Raw genomic sequence first — 16,674 nt, forward strand, 5'->3', positions numbered from 1 at the left:
TTTTTTAACAGTTTCTATTTGTACAGAAACATAGTTAAGGACAACAGGCCAAAGAAAATCAAACCTATGTGTCACCCATTTGTTTTTGCTCGAGGGTTCTACTTAAGCAGGATCTTAAAAAAATACAAACAAAAAAATACTCTGAATCAATCTAAGGAGTATTCTTATGGAAGTGTGATAGACATTTTTACAGCAGAGTCTTACAAAGTAACTTTGGATTGGCTCTGCAGTATATGTAAATATAGCTAATTCTATGGACCTATTGGCTTACGGCTAGCTAGCTCAATCTAGGTAGATACAGCAGGGTAAGCACTGACATGCACACGCATTCTGATATTCTGTCTGACATGAGATTGTAAATACCAAGAGAGAAGGCACTAATCTGTATGATTTATTTCAGCTTTAACTTTTATGATTTTGAAAAACATATAGACCAGTAAAGTCTGTAGGAACAGAGAACATTGATTGTATTCTTCCATTATACTATTTACCTTTTTTCAATATTAGAAGGTGCTTCTTTTTTTTCTTGTAAACCACATAGAAACATTAACTCAGAAACAAGAAGTGCTCTCGGGTCCCAGCTCTGCCCCATATGAGCTGTGTGACATTTGGGTCAGTGTCTGGACCTTCCTCAGCCTCTTCGTCCGCAACACTGTCATTTTTGCAGCACCTGCTCTCAGGCCCGTTGTCATGGTTACATGAGTTAGCAGAGTGAAGCACTGAAAACAGTACTTGGCACAAACAAGTGCTGGCTAAGTGTTGCTGGTGTTTCAATTTACACATTTTTTGTAATAAGAAATTCACCTGGAGGGCTGTTGGAAGCTATGAACCCTCTCCTAAGAGAAAATCCTGTTGCATACCTGGGTTGTGTTTACCGTTTCCGGGGGTGCACAGAGCCTGAGACACACCTCAGACGCAAAGCCTCTGTCTGTCCCGGCGTGGGGGGAGGCGGGGACTTGTGCATCTCAGATGGAAACGAATCCTGTCCTGTAGAGGCACAAGAGCTTTCACCGCCTCCATAGTTCACACACAGTCTGCTCTTTATATAATTTAGGAAGTTTACTTATTGCCACTCAGCTAATGAGGGAATGAAACTGGACCCTGAACTTAAAGTGTTGGATTTATTTATTTATTTATTTATTTATTTATTTATTTATTTATTTATTTTTGAGAGACAGAGCACAAGCAGGGGAGGGTCAGACAGAGAGAGAGATACAGAATCTGAAGCAGGCTCCAGGCTCTGAGCTAGCTGTCAGCACAGAGCCCAACGTGGGGCTCAAACTCACGAACCGTTAGACCATGACCTGAACCAAAGCCCGCCACTTAACCGAATGAGCCACCCAGGCACCCCAAAATGTTGGATTTTAAATCCAATGTCTTTCCAGGACATTGTTCTGAATACATTACAGGGACCACCCTGCTGTCCTGTTGTCAGTGGGGAGTTCTCTCCTTGGAATTTGTTCACCACACCCACACGGCTGTGTGTCCCTGAAGCCCACGAAGGCAGCAGGCACGGCTAGTGCCGCCAAGGGTCCAGATGACGTGGATTCAGTTCAGTGTTTGCACTGCCGCTTCCTCAGCACTTTGTACCCACCACAGTAGTTTGCTTTTTTTTTTTAATTTTTTAATGTTTATTTATTTTTGAAAGATGGAGACAGAGCACAAGCAGGGAGGGACAGAGAGAGAGGGAGACACAGAATCTGAAGGAGGCTCCAGGCTCTGAGCTGTCAGCATAGAGCCAGCGCGGGGCTCAAACTCATGAACTTCGAGATCATGAACTGAGCCGAAGTTGGACGTTCAACCGACTGAGCCACCCAGGTGCCCCCAAGTAGTTTGCTACTGAATGGTGATGATACCATGCCTTGCCTTTTGTCATAAAATATTATTTGTCAGAGTTATACAATATTTTAAGAACTTAAGTATCATTTAACAGAAAAGTTTATTTAAACATAAATCCAGAATAGGAGCATGTGTGGATGAGGGATGTGACCGGAATTTTAGCACAGCATAAAGAGTTACTGTTCTTTCATCAGTTATATAAATACATGTAATCATTTTAGGAGAATATTGCAGTGTGCAGATATTTATTCTTGTGCACACATGTGTGTGTTTTGCAAAGTGTACAAAACAAAGTTAAGTTTTCTTTTGCTGTGCACTGTGGCAGATGGCGAAGATTATGCGCGGACCATTCATGAAGTTTGTGGCGCACGCTGCTTCCTTCACCATTTTTCTGGGACTGCTAGTCATGAATGCAGCTGACAGATTTGAAGGCACCAAACTCCTTCCTAATGAAACCAGCACAGATAATGCAAAACAGCTGTTCAGGATGAAAACGTCCTGCTTCTCATGGATGGAGATGCTCATTATATCCTGGGTAATAGGTAAAGACTGATATTGTGTCATCTCTGTTTTTGCTTTTGTTTTTTCACAGCTTAGCAGTTTAACTGAATGAGACCGATTCCTTCACACATCAGCTATGCAAATGCATCCCGCACGATACAGCGCATCACACACCAGGATTTTCTGTTTCTAAAGCGCAGTTATCTTGGGTTCACTATTGGGGCACGGCTTTGTCATATGCCCTGTGCTTTTTAAGTTTCCAAGAGCAACCCCGGAGAAAACAACAGGATAGCAGTAATCGAGTCCCTCCAGGGACAAAGTCCTCCCATTCATGTTTTGGGAGAGCGGGGACGTAAGATTTCACAACTTCAGCATGATTTTATGTTGAGACGTAATGGGAACTGAAGTGAAGAGTCACTCACATTTATTGAACATTTATTATGTACCCAGAACTGTTCAAACCACTTGACATACATGAACTCACACAGTCTCTCTGAGCCTCAGTTCTGTAAGCTGTAACATGAGACCAGCATCTATTTTACAGTGTTTATGTGAGGACTGAGTAATCTGCCGTAGATCTCCCCGATGGCAGGTGACGCAGAGGGGATGCAGTCCTAACTAATGTACTATGGTCATCGGGATCAATTATACACATGGCTTGTCCTTAAACGTGATGCAAATGAGAAAGGTATTTCGATCGGATTTTCGGAGTGAATAGATTAAACAGGAAGGTGGTGCCTTCCTTAGGTCAGGAGGATACTGAGGTGAGGGAGGCACAGTCCTTGCAGCCTGGGGAGTGAAGTGTGGGGGTCAGGTCAATCAGTAAATCCATAATTAAAGTCACTGTGATAAATACTGTAATTGAGGGTACTGTGAATGTACACAGATTGGACATCTAAGTCTGAGTGAGGTGGGACATGGAGAGGGCAGAGGAGACGGCACCTTCCATCTAAGACTTCGAAGATGAGGGAGTGTCAGCCGGGCAGAGGATTTTGGGGGGGATAAAGGACACTACAAGGTGTGGAAATGTTGCATGTGAAGCTAGGGCCTCAAGGTGCACCAGGCACTCTTGAGATGTTAGGAGCTAGGCGGGTGCCTTTGAGGGCATGGGTGACAGCGGACAGTGAGGCAAGATGGCCAAGAGTGGGTTTCAGCATTGGTGACGGGCTGTTAGGTCTTAGCAAGAGGACCGTGAGCATGGAGGCTGGGAGCCCACCGCAGGCTCCCTGAGAGCAGGTGAGGGTGGGGACTCAGGCCTTGGGGAGCTGGCGTGCATTGCACCCACAGAGGGAGAGATGCGGACGCCACCCTGGACCCCTGGGTGGTGCTGCGCTTTGCTGAGAGGGGGACGGGAGAGGGACGATCACGCTTGGCGCCCAGAGAATGAGAAGCTGACAACTAAGTCTGGGTTGTAGTTGACTTTGAAATGCCCTGGGGACATTCAGGTGAAGACGCCCACTAAATTCTAGAAAATACAGGACCCCCACCCAGGAGAAATGGGGATGAGGGCTTAGCATGTGAATTGCATCACCAAGGGTAATATAAACCTTAAAGAAAAAGTGTGTGATTTTTCACTACTTCTTTTCTAATTTAATTGATATTTGCCTTATATCATTGAACTATAAGAAATAAATTACATTTCACTTAGAGCATTGGATTTAAAATAAGACATCACCTTTATCTTGTTAAACTAACCACCTATGTGCTAGTTTCTCTGTGTGCCTGAGTATAAAGTATGTAACACAGAGCTTGGCATGTAGGAGATGTTTAATACATGTCAGATAATTATGATTATTATTGGACTTTTCATTGAAAGTTTCTGTCACTTTTATATAGAAGCGGTATTTCCTACTGAAAACATATTAAGCAAGATAAGATTCTAGTTCAGGATAAAACTTTGAAGGGCGCCTGGATGGCTCAATCGGTTAAGGGTCTGACTTCAGCTCAGGTTATGATCTCATGGTTCCTGGGTTCAAGTCCTGTGTTGGGCTCTGTGCTGACAGCTTGGAGCCTGGAGCCTGCTTCGGATTCTGTGTCTCCCTCTCTCTCTGACCCTCCCCCACTCATGCTCTGTTTCTGTCTCAATAATAAATAAACATTAAAAAAATTAAAAAAGATAAAACTGTGAAAACATTCAATTTTGTGTAAGGGGATTAGATATAACAAATGTTCATTTTATTCTTTATCAGACCTAATGAACCTCATACTAATATTTCATGATAAACATTAGAAGTTTTTCTTTTTTCACTTAGAAATCTAAACCAGGAATGTTATGTGAACTTTTAATTTTATGAATAAAAACATTTTCCTTAGAACTACCAACCCAGCAACCTTTCTCTTTGAAATTCCTAGATTGGCTCACAGAGTTTATTTAAAGGGAAAACAAGAAGCCAGAGCAGACAGCAACCACTTTACGGCATTAGTCAGACTTGTGTGTCAGTTTGCGACACTGGTAATAGTTTTCTTCTTGCAGTTGTTCTGGAAAGAAAGCTGTTGCACCTTCTGGAGATATTAGCAAGAAATGACCTATTTGGGTCAGATGCTCGTGGGCTTGAGGCCTTCTGTTGTTCGCAGAAGGCAAAGTTATCTAGTTTTTTTTTTTTTTTAAGAGAAAAACTTGGAAGGCTGAATAAAGGAACTGAACTCCAGGAGGGCCTGATGAGATGGGAGGGTGGGGTAAGAGGACCCCTATGTATCTGGAGCCTCAGCTGAAGAACAAGAATACGAAATGGGGCTCTGGCTTCACAGGAAACCAGCCTTTCCTGGGGAGTAGATGGAATGAGTGCACTGGTGCTTCTGTTCTGTTTCAAGAAATTTAAAGGCAGAGGGTGCTTGCTTGTTCTCTGCTGTCCTGGTGGGTCCACACTGAAGCCATTCTTCCTGAAAACCCAGCCGTGGGACGGGCAGCCTTCAGGAGTCTGGGCTCCTGTCTCCGGATGTACTGGCTGGACACCTGGGGAGAGGTCTCCTCCTGGGAAGCTGCCCAGGCTGGTGGGGGAGGTCTCAGCTGTGCCCAGCAGCCCCCAGGGCCCCTCCGAGCAAACAGGATGGAAGCTTCCTTCAGGTAGACTAGTTCACTGGGCTTTGTTTTTTTAAGCTTTGGTGAGGTGACATTTCATCATGAATTCTGGGTCTGGAGAGAAAAGGCGGAGGGCAGTTGGGAGAGGAGGGGGAACCTTGGAAACAGGTTGGATGGAGTTCAGATGCACCTTGGCCGGTGTGCTGTGAGCACTCCACGCTCCTGGGTCCTGCTCCTGCCCAGAGGAGGCTGCCCTCACTCCTGCTCACACTTGTATGTCTGGGGGGTGTGTACCAGCACCAGACGGGATTTCTTGTTTTAACCTGATCCACTGGCGTGTGTGTGAATCCAGTCCTAGTGCCCTCTTACCCTGAAGCATTCAGATAAATAATGAAGTTGTCTTCCTCCGTGTGCGCAGAATGCCGGGTTTGAGAACAGCCCACAGTAAGCTGCGTGTGGCTCTATGACAGAGGGTCAGGATGAGTGTGAGGGTGTGGGGCAGGTGCTTGCTGGGGAGGGGTGGAGAGGGGTCCCAGCCAGGGGGCTATGATGGACTTCTTAATAGAGGCTGGCTTGACCGATGGTTGGAATTTGGGTTCTATTTCTCCAGATGGCTCTAGAAGGAGGTAGGATATCTTAAAGGTAATGGTGTAAAGTAACATCTTGTTAACAAAGTAACATCCTTTAAATTAAGATACAGTATGTGCCAGTTGGATAACATTTAAAATACTAAATGCTCAATAAATATTAGCTGTTACTTTTTCCAAGTTTCAGACACTGCCCTGTGCATTTTACACCCATTATTTAAGTGTTAAAACAGTCCTATGAGGTAGAAACAAACTACCATCATCCCCATTTTACAAATTGAGCTTTAGAAAGTTTAAATAACTTGCCAAAGATCACACCGCCAATTAGTGGACGAACAAGGGCCGCAAGCCATGGCAGTCTGATCCCAAACCTTTGCTCCTAAGTAGCCAGCTGAGTTCTAGAGAGAGAGTGCCATGTTTGTACCATTCCCCCAGCAGGAGATGCATGAATAACATGCTCCTCTCACTCCTTAGTAGTCCTGTACTGTGCTGGTTTTAAACATACAGTCGTAGAATATATGACACTTTTTACTTCTTTACCTAACATGTTTAATGTTTATGGTATAACATAAACATTTTCCAACATATCTAAGCCCAGGCTGTTTAAGAAGCACGTGCAGAGACAGGATTAAATGCCAACGGTTTTGCTGAAGGGGATTCACTGGGAGGGAATGGGGAAGGGGGTGCGGAAGGTTGCAGGGGCCGTCAGACCCTGGAGGAGTGTCTGATCCTGTGGGAAGAAGGTAGGGAAGGAAGGTTCGACAGGAGCATCCTAGATCTCTATTCAGTCAGAGGACAGCTCAGCAAAGCCAGCAGAAAATACTTGAGCTGAAGTCGGAGGGGCCTAGGGTCTCCCAAAAAAGGGTTGCCCTCAGTCACCAGCTGAAAGCAGCCTGTGGGACACACGACCTTGGGGGGAAAGTGCCCATAGTCCTGGAACACGGTTGCTGAGGCCCTTGGACAATTATTCCTATAGTTGGAGGTCTGTGAGGTCCATCCTCGTGGCTACTACCCCATAGTAATTAACATATCGCATTAAATGGCTGCATCGTACTCCATCTGTGGAAGTCCCATGATCACCTGGGCTGTACATATGTCAGCAGGTGTGTTTGTATGTTTCAGTTGTTATGAAGAGTCCATGGTGAACGTCTCATAAATACACTGTACGTATAGGGTCAGTGGACACTAAAGATTGTTTGGACACTCCTGAACTGTGTCAGATTGCTTTTGGGTGATGCGCTAATACTGCTGGACTATGGCTTTCGTGAGGACGTGGCCTTTAGGGTTGGATGGGTGGGATGGGGCCAGATGTTGAAGGGCTTCAAATGTCAGGCTGAGACTTTCCAAGCTTACTTTGTTTTATTGAAGGGCTAAGGCTGGGATGAAATTGAATTGGGTCTATTTTAACCCTTTTCCAATGCAGGCATGATATGGGCTGAATGTAAAGAAATTTGGACGGAAGGCCCCAAGGAGTACTTGTTTGAGTTGTGGAACATGCTGGACTTTGGTATGTTGGCGATCTTCGCTGCATCGTTCATTGCGAGGTTCATGGCATTTTGGCATGCTTCCAAAGCCCAGCACATCATTGATGCAAATGATACTTTGAAGGACTTGACCAAAGTCACACTGGGAGACAATGTGAAGTATTACAATTTGGGTGAGTTTGTAGTGCACAGTCAACCAAAGTTAATAAATACGCAGAGTTTTCTGATGAAAGGAAGTCGGGAGTAGTTTGGTTACTGCTCAGTTCTCACAAAATTACCGGCGTCTTCAGAAGTATCTGTGTGAAGACACACGCTTTCGGCTTTTCTCCGCCCACCCCCCCATATCCTTCCTGTCTCCTGGATCAGTTGGCCAACTACCAAATTCCATTGGGAATGCCTGTCTTATGTCTTAGATTTTTTTGCTCTTCTTCGTGTCTCGTAAAAACAGTACACATTTGAGTACCATTTCCATTCAAAACACATAAACTGTGTGACAGCAAGGGAGCTGCTGGTGCCTCTGGATGGCTCCCAATACATGACACTATGGCTTCCCAGCCATGCTTTGAACCAGATGAGAAAGAAAACAGAGCGATAGAGACCAGAGCATGGCCTCTACTCTGATTAAGTTCCAGGCAGATGACATAGTTCTGAGACTCCTAGCCAATGTGCTCAGTAAAATTGCCGCCCAGAATTAGGCAGGTGCATCCTTTGGTCTCCGGACAAGAGTGGGCGGGGCAGTCACCCCAAGGCAGGAATGGCAGCCAGTGATTGCGTGAGGTCCCTTCACAGAGGAGCAGAGGAGGGTGGAGCTGAGGCAAGTTAACCGCTGTTCCAAGGTAGAAGTCAGATGAAGCGATCCACCTGGGAGGGGGTGGGGGGTCAGATGCAGTTATTTGCTTACGGAAGACCCTTTCTTGAAGAGACCTAGGGGGAGGAGAATAGATCCCTTTTCCGTACTTATTATAATGCTTTGGTGAGAAATCCATTAACATTCAGTTCAGTGGGTTTGCTGGCTGTATCACATATAGATCTCTTTATTATTTTTTAAATATTTGTTTTAATGTTTAATACTTTTTCATATATAGAATTCTAAAAAGTCAAAGTTATCGGTACACATTGTATTTACATACTTACTGTAAAAAAGGAAACTGCTTTTACTAGTTTCTTGTATCCTTTCCTAATTTCACTTCCCAGCAAATAAGCAAATACAACTTAGCAAATATAATCATGTTTTTCCTCTTTCTTACACGTTGTTTTACATTTTTCCTCATAATGGTTCCTTAACTGGGTTTTGATGAGCTAATATAATAATGTCAGAAAAATTTTTTAAGTGAATAATTACATTTTTATGGTAAAAATACTTATCCAAGTGATCAATAAAAATGATTTCTAGTTGAAATAACTATTTTTCAAGCCCTAAATTGCATTATAGTATAATTAGAAGTTGAAGATTAAATAATAAATGCTACCACTTATGGAACACCAGGCACTTTCTGAACACTGTATATACATTGGCTTCATGAATTTTCAAGTAGATAAGAGAGGGTGGAATGGTATTATCTCGTTTTGAAAGATGGGAAGATAAAACTAAGAGAAGTTAAATAATCTATACCAGTTCGTCTAGTAGGGGTGCGCGCGCACACACACACACACACACACACACACACACACACAGGAATTTTTTCATTTGCTGAGTCCCTAGTTTGAGATCTTAATCATTATGCTGTACCCTTATGGAAAATTGCCCACAAACGAGGGGGCTCATTTTTTCAATATATTCAGAAGCTCCTATATGCCTAACCCTTAAAGAAGCCCTTTAAGGTAACAGATTTCCATTAGAGACTTGATTTTGCTAGTTATATGTCTTTAGTAGCAGAAAAGAAGTTGCCTAAGTAAACAACCTGAAGAAACTCATGGTAACTCTTATGTTTCCTCTTTCCTAGCCAGGATAAAATGGGACCCCTCTGATCCTCAAATTATATCTGAAGGTCTTTATGCAATTGCTGTAGTTCTAAGTTTCTCAAGAATAGCTTATATTTTACCAGCCAATGAAAGCTTTGGACCTCTGCAGATATCACTTGGAAGAACAGTGAAGGACATCTTCAAGTTCATGGTCATATTCATCATGGTGTTTGTGGCCTTTATGATTGGAATGTTCAACCTCTACTCCTACTACATTGGTGCAAAACAAAATGAAGCCTTCACAACGTATGTGATCTTGGATGTTTTGATGATGGAGATTGCAAATTAAATAAACGTTAGCTTAAGTGTCTTCGTATGTATCCACGGGATAGACAAGGTTTGGTGAAGACTTCCATCTCCAGTTCCTCTTTAGCAACACGAGAGGATTTTTAAATTAAGTGAATGAACTTGAAAATATAGGCACCTTCCTATCATTAAGCAATACTGGTTAACTTTTTTCGCACCAGTTATTCTGGGAAAACATCTCACTCATGACATTTCATTATCTCTGTTTCACAAAAAGAGGAAATAGAAGCTCAGAACAGTTAAGTAATTTGCTGAATGCTACAGAGATGCTGGTGTGTGGGAAAGCCAGGCTGTGTGTAACCCCTTGTCCATGACTCTAGAATCTGTGCTCTTGCCGGTAGAGCCTTCTCTTTAGAGGCTCCTGGGGCACTGTGACAGCAGCTCGTTCAGTCTGTCAGATCTTCTCATTGAGAAGATCCAGGTTATCAGCAGTGACATGAGTTTTGACTGAGGTTCACCATGGACACAGTGGTTTTTTTTTTTTTGTAAAATATCCTTAGAATAGATCACTCAGATGTTAGGTCGTCCATCTTACAAGAAGAAACATCAGCTGAAGCATAACCTATTGGTAGGCCTATTCTCCCAAGCATAGTTTATCAGAGAAATTAAAGCAGCTGGGCTAAGTGGCGGGGCTTAGCGTTGGTCAATAATTATGCATAAAGCATTGAAATTCCTACCTAAGACGTGTCTGTGATTTTGGTTATAGCATCTGTGTTGATAATATCATATTTTCATTAAGACACACACTATCATTACCTATGTATTGAATATGAGTAGAAGTATAGATGAGCAGGTATGAGTCTTTGTTAAGACTCTAACAAAATGTATTATTTTTATTAAGTAATACATTTAACATTTCTGTTACCAAAGCTATGGATTACTTAAATGTTGATATCTGTGGTTATGAAATTGTGTTAATAACATTTATTGAGTGCCTAGTATATGCCTAACAGTGCCTAGATACTGAGCCGAGTGCTTCATGTGCACAGTATGACCTCATCCCTGCAACCATATGGGAAATAAAACCAATTGTACACATTTTACAGAAAATAAAACTGAGGCTCAGAGAAGTAAAGCATTTTCTCATGAATTTCTAGTAATTTGCAAACACATAATCAACTCACTTTTCTTGTGGTATTATTGTCATTTATATGCTGTATTATTTCCTTTCTCTCTTTATTTTTCCCCAGAGTTGAGGAGAGTTTTAAGACATTGTTCTGGGCTATATTTGGACTTTCTGAAGTGAAGTCAGTGGTCATCAACTATAATCACAAATTCATTGAAAACATCGGTTATGTTCTCTATGGAGTCTATAATGTTACAATGGTCATTGTCTTGCTAAATATGTTAATAGCAATGATCAACAGTTCATTCCAGGAAATCGAGGTATGATTTCTATAAATTTGTATAGTCTGTGACTATGTTCCAGGCATCAATTCCTCAATGGTGGTGAAAAAACAGGCTGTGTTTTCTTTTGTTCTTTGCCTGTTTCCTATAACTGTTTGTCCAGTAATCTAGAAAATTTTAACTCTTTGCTTCCAAATGCAACATTGATAGGGGTGGTGGGTAGTAAGTCAGAAGGAGGAGAAATGTCAGATTCATTGTTTTTACCTTAGAAATACTATCTCAGCTTGAATTTACATTTTATTTTAAAAATTTGTTACTTACAAATACCCCTAGTGTTCAAATCTTTTTTGTAGTGATTTTCAAAATTGATCGTTTCTCAAATCTGGAGTGATACTATAAGTTTTTATTCCAGAAATTTTGGAATGTGTCCCAAATTAATCAAATGTATGTGTGTCGAACAAAAGAGTGAATAATTTTTCATTGTGTTTTTTCCAGAATGTAGAAAAATGCATGTATATCTTTCAGGGTATTTATAAACATATGCACTTTTTGAGGTCTGTAGTTCTCTAAGCCTGATAAAAGTTCAGACAGATTTTGGAAAGGGTATGAGTGGAATCTTAACATTTAATAAAAAATCTTGGAGTGTTTGCAGGCACCTTAGCTCCATCTAGCTACACAGTGTTAGTGGCATCCAGTAATTCAGTTTACGCATCTCTTTGCTGAACTGTCATGTGTATTTGTATAGGATGATGCTGATGTGGAGTGGAAATTTGCAAGGGCCAAACTTTGGTTTTCCTACTTTGAAGAGGGAAGAACCTTACCTGTTCCCTTCAACCTGGTGCCAAGTCCAAAGTCCCTGTTTTATCTCTTAGCGAGGCTTAAAAAATGGATTTCCGAGATGTTCCAGGCCCATAAAAAAGGTTCCCAGGAGGATGCAGAGATGAACAAGGTAATTTTACTTGATGATTTAAAATTTTATCTTTAAACGCTAGGATCATTGTAAAGAAGTGGTCCGTGGTGACGCGTCCAGTCATCACCAAACCAGCATGGTCCTTTGGCTTGTATCCACTTAAGAGGCGCACTCTGGACATTTCCTACTTAAGAGACTATAGGGAAAAGTGCATGAACTGTAACGATAATAATGTATTACATTATCTGTACTGGATCCTGTAAAGGAGAGCTATTCTGGCCCCAGTTTTGCTGTTGTGGCCATAAGCCCCGCCTCACGTTCGTTCGCATGGCCTGTTAAAGCCTCAGTAGCTGATTATGGCTTGGAGGAATTTGGCAGACTCTTACCTGCTCCACTGAAAACTTCAGAAATCAATTACTCACATGTAATGTGTGAGACTAGGCTTGGCATTAAGTAATTCAAGAAAGAAAGATCTACAGGTATTAACTGGAAACAGTTATGCAGGAACAATCCCAAGAAACATAAAAGAGGTGCAGTGCTTAGATGAGGGTTAGCAGTATGTTCAGAAGTGCTTTGAGCCCATGTGGAAAGTTGTGTGGTCCTGTGTATGGAGGAGGGGCAGTTCCCCAGTCAGTAACTGCTGGTGCAGAACCATGTCCTGGAGGAGCATTGAGAGACGGACCCATATAGAGGGCCAGTGTGGGGACAGGTGCATATGAGGCATCATATGATGAGGAGGTGAAGGACTTGGCAGTTATATCCAAAGAAGGGGAACAAGGTGAATGTCTTTAGAACTCTCAGTTTTAACTAGGGTGTATACTTATTTTTTGTCCCTTCAAAAACACGGAGAGATGCCATGGGCAAATGTTACAAATAGTTCAATTGTAGGTCTATGTAAAAACAAACTTGTCACAACAAGATCTGTCCAGAGGTGCCCAGGTGGCTCTCCTGTTGAGCATCCAACTTGGGCTGAGATCATGATCTTGAGATTCGTGAGTTTGGGTCCACTGTAGGCTCTGTGCTGCCAGCGTGGAGCCTGGAGCCTGCTTCAGATCCTGCGTCTCCCTCTCTCTCTGCCCCTCCCCCAGTCATGCTGTCTCACTCTCAAAAATAAATAAACATTAAAAGAAATCTGTCCAACAGAGTGGGCTGTCTTGTGAAGTAGTGAGTTCCCCATCATCACAGGTAATCAATAAATGCTGAATGACTAATACTAGGAATTTATAGAAGATCTTCCAACAGTGAATAGGCAGTTGAGCCAAATGATGTAAAGGCTTCTTACCATTCTAAGATTCTAGCACTGAGAGAAAAGAGAAACGTTCTAATTTCTGCTCTGCTTGCCACTCACCAATTGGGGTTCTCAAGCAAACAATAAACTCTCTGAGCTTTAGTTTCTCCACCTTCACCATCGGAATAAAAATTATATCTACATCATAAAGATCAAATAAAAATATTAAAGGACCTTGAGATTTATAAAAACTTCTTTAAATGTAGTTATTATTATATTATTTTGTGTGAAATTTTGGGGGAAACAGGCCATGTATAGCATTCTTCTGGATGTCCAACTTCGAGAACTCAGTGGGTTGATGGCAGCAATGTCCCTCCCTTAACTTAAAGCTCGTAAATAGGAGTTTACAGTCCGAACTGGACCGGCGTCCTGAGAGAATCCATTGTCCCCCGTGGGAAGCGCCTGCTAAGAACATGTTTCTCTTCTTGAAACTTGCTACAGAATCATACCAGACACTTTATAAATATGGAATAAAAAATGAAATTGTTTTTGTAATTCTGAATGTAGAATCAGCAGTGGTACTCATATTACTATCTATTTTTAAAAGAGAAATGAAGAAAAGAAATTTGGAATTTTGGGAAGTCATGAAGACCTTTCAAAATTATCACTTGACAAAAAACAGGTAAGATCATATTTAAAAACATGAAGTCATGCGTGTGACCAGCAAGCAATTCAAGAAACAGGTAATACACACATTAAAGAATTTAATTATTTTTAAAAACGCCTCAAAGAACCTGTTATTGAGTGATGGAAATAAGCTTCTTTCCAGTTAATCTGCAAAAAGAAATCTGTATATATTTAAGACAGCTTTGAGCGTATGTTTAGGTACTTGTGGGTAACGAAACAGAGGAATAGTGCTGTAAAGCAGGAAAAATTAAACTGATAGAGGAACATCAGGGACCCAGCGGAGATCTGAGTCACTGCACTCTGAGCAGGGCGGGCGGGGCGGTGTGCGTGAACACCAGCAGGGGCTCCGTCCCTGGGCACCACCTCCATGCCGCAGGAAGCCATGGGAACCCTAGAGAGTTCGGTGGGCACTGCAGCTGGCAGAGGGCATCTGAGCCTCTGAACCACGTGCCCTGGCGATGCATCTGGAGTGGCAGAATTCCCAAGTCTGCAGACATCTTCTTCCTGTAGTAGGGGCACAACATGTGCTGGTCCCTCAGGGACAGTGTAACCGATTGCAGAAGGGTGGTGTGTCAGGCAGGACTTGCATTCAGTTGCACATAATTTTAAAAAAATGGTGATTTAAACAAGATGGGCTGTTCAGAATCAGGCAGGATGGGACTGGTGTCAGGGTGGAGTCTCCTGTGATTCTCCTGGATTCTTGTGTCATAGTCAGAGACAGGATGACAGCTTCACTGTCAAAATCAACTCTGAGAGACATGAAGAAGGACTGAGGGCGATGGAGAGATGGGGCTCAGCTCTCAGATGCACGCTGCCGGCCGCCGCACGGGCACAGGTCCCCAGGCCGCAGGCCATTTGCTTTGTTTTTAAGCTCAGTAGTTATCTCCCCCGACAAAATAGCAAAGCCAGAAGGTACTGATCTAAGTACTCGGGAGCTTGGGATCTCCTCTCACCTCTGGCCCTCATTCCTTGTGCTTCTCTGTTCCCTGAACTCACTTTGCTCACCGGTAAACGAGGGATGACCACATCGTGAACCCGTCACGCACCACTCACGCCGACAGTATGATGGACGCGTGAGAACCGTAAATCCTCGGACAAAGAGAAAAATTCAGGGCGAATCTAAATGCTTTCTTCTCTTTATGATAGAAAATATCGTATTCCTGAAATCAAATAACTCTATTATCTTTGTCATTTCTCCAAAAATTCAGAAAACTAAAATTTGTTGTACTCATATGAAAAATTCACTTTGGCTTGGGTTACCTGACACTTTCTAATAGCACTTTAAAAAAAAATTTTAATGTTTATTATTTTTAATGTTTATTATTGAGACAGAGATAAACAGAACAGGAGTTGAGGAGGGACAGAGAGAGAGGGAGACACAGAATCTGCAGCAGGCTCCAGGCTCCGAGCTATCAGCACAGAGCCCGATGTGAGGCTTGAACCCATAAACCGTGAGATCATGACCTGAGCCAAAGCCGGACGCTTAACCAACTGAACCACCCAGGCGCCCCTCCAATAGCATATATTTTAATTCTAGATTAAAACAAGCTCTTTAAGAGGAATACTGAGCCTGTGGTATCTGACCCTCACTGTGAATCAATAAAGGGTCAACTCTAATGTCAGTGTCATCTAGACCTAGAGATGCCGTGGCGACCATGCGGCTGTGCTGCTCACATCTTTCAGGGCATGTGGTCAGCGGACAGCCTCCAACCTCCAGCCTCCCTCTGCCATCCCCGCCGTGGCCATGTTCTCTGCCGTGGCAGGACTGTCTTAGAGCAGTCTGTGTGCTGGAGCTCCCAGGCAGGCCTGCTGACGTCTTTGGTCTTTTTACCTTTCCCTCTTTCGTGGGTGAGCCAAGCCCCACAGTCTAATACTGTTGTCTCCCTTCCCTGCTCCTGCTCCCTGTGACCTGTCAGCGGCGTGATTCTGAGCACATCTCATACCTCTTACTATGTCTTGGCACTTGGTTCCGAGAGGACCAAAGTAATGCAGCTATCTACTTTCCTTTCCTTTGCCGTGTAAGCTTGTGATGAACAAAAATTGACCCCCACAGCTTGCTTTTGCTTGACACTTTAGCTGTTTTCCTGGGCGAGTGCTTTTACAGCAAACGTTTATTTTTCCAGTCAAGATGGCCTGTTGTTACTGAGGTGGGCTTCCGCTGGACCGTGCTTGGCCCTGATAGGGACTAAGAAAAACTCTCACGGTTCCTTCTTTCTGACTCAATTGATGTGACTTTTGCTTTCTTTTTCATAAAGTCTACATCCAAAACAACACTTAAGTTTCCATTTCACTCGGATCTTCTGGCTCCTTGAAGACTCACGTGGTTAGGCTCTACCAACATCGCTTCCACACGTGATCCGGGGGCACCGTGGAAATCGGTGGAATGAGCCACATAAAAATACTCTTTGAAACAAAGTGAGCAGACCTATTTATTATCTCTGGTCCTATCCTTCAGCTCTGAAGGTCCCTGAATTTGGTGGCTGCTAGCATTAGCTTTTCAGTAGAGTCTGAGAGGCTGGTGTAATTCAAGTCCATCTCTCTGCCGTGTTGTATAATGCGTAAACCTGAAGCTGCCAGTAACTTCCTGAGTAACTGCTCTCTGAGAGCTCCAGAAAAGATCACATTCAAATTGTCAGTCTTTTTTGCATCCTGTGCAGGAGATGTCATTTTAGCATCTTTTGTCTATTTGGCATTGGGTTGACTGAGATGTGCAGATTTTTTGTTATTAGTTACATACCTAGGAACCGTGTCTGTTAGCTGTTAATTAGGTCATCTGTTAATTATCTTTCTAATCATCAGATGAA

The 16,674-nt window shown here is 42.8% G+C and overlaps 1 protein-coding gene across 1 annotated transcript in view; it reads left to right on the plus strand.

Moving 5' to 3' along the window:
* Nucleotides 1–16,674, plus strand: part of TRPC6 (transient receptor potential cation channel subfamily C member 6) — a 90,839-nt gene that overhangs the window by 58,862 nt on the left and 15,303 nt on the right. The window contains exons 3-8 of the mRNA XM_029915211.1: nt 2,165–2,381; nt 7,370–7,603; nt 9,374–9,638; nt 10,889–11,084; nt 11,791–11,994; nt 13,791–13,865. Coding sequence (XP_029771071.1) covers nt 2,165–2,381; nt 7,370–7,603; nt 9,374–9,638; nt 10,889–11,084; nt 11,791–11,994; nt 13,791–13,865 — 1,191 coding nt within the window. The remainder of the gene's footprint in view (nt 1–2,164; nt 2,382–7,369; nt 7,604–9,373; nt 9,639–10,888; nt 11,085–11,790; nt 11,995–13,790; nt 13,866–16,674) is intronic.

This window comes from Suricata suricatta, chromosome 11, assembly GCF_006229205.1.
Source record: "Suricata suricatta isolate VVHF042 chromosome 11, meerkat_22Aug2017_6uvM2_HiC, whole genome shotgun sequence".
Classification (NCBI taxonomy): Eukaryota; Metazoa; Chordata; class Mammalia; order Carnivora; family Herpestidae; genus Suricata; species Suricata suricatta.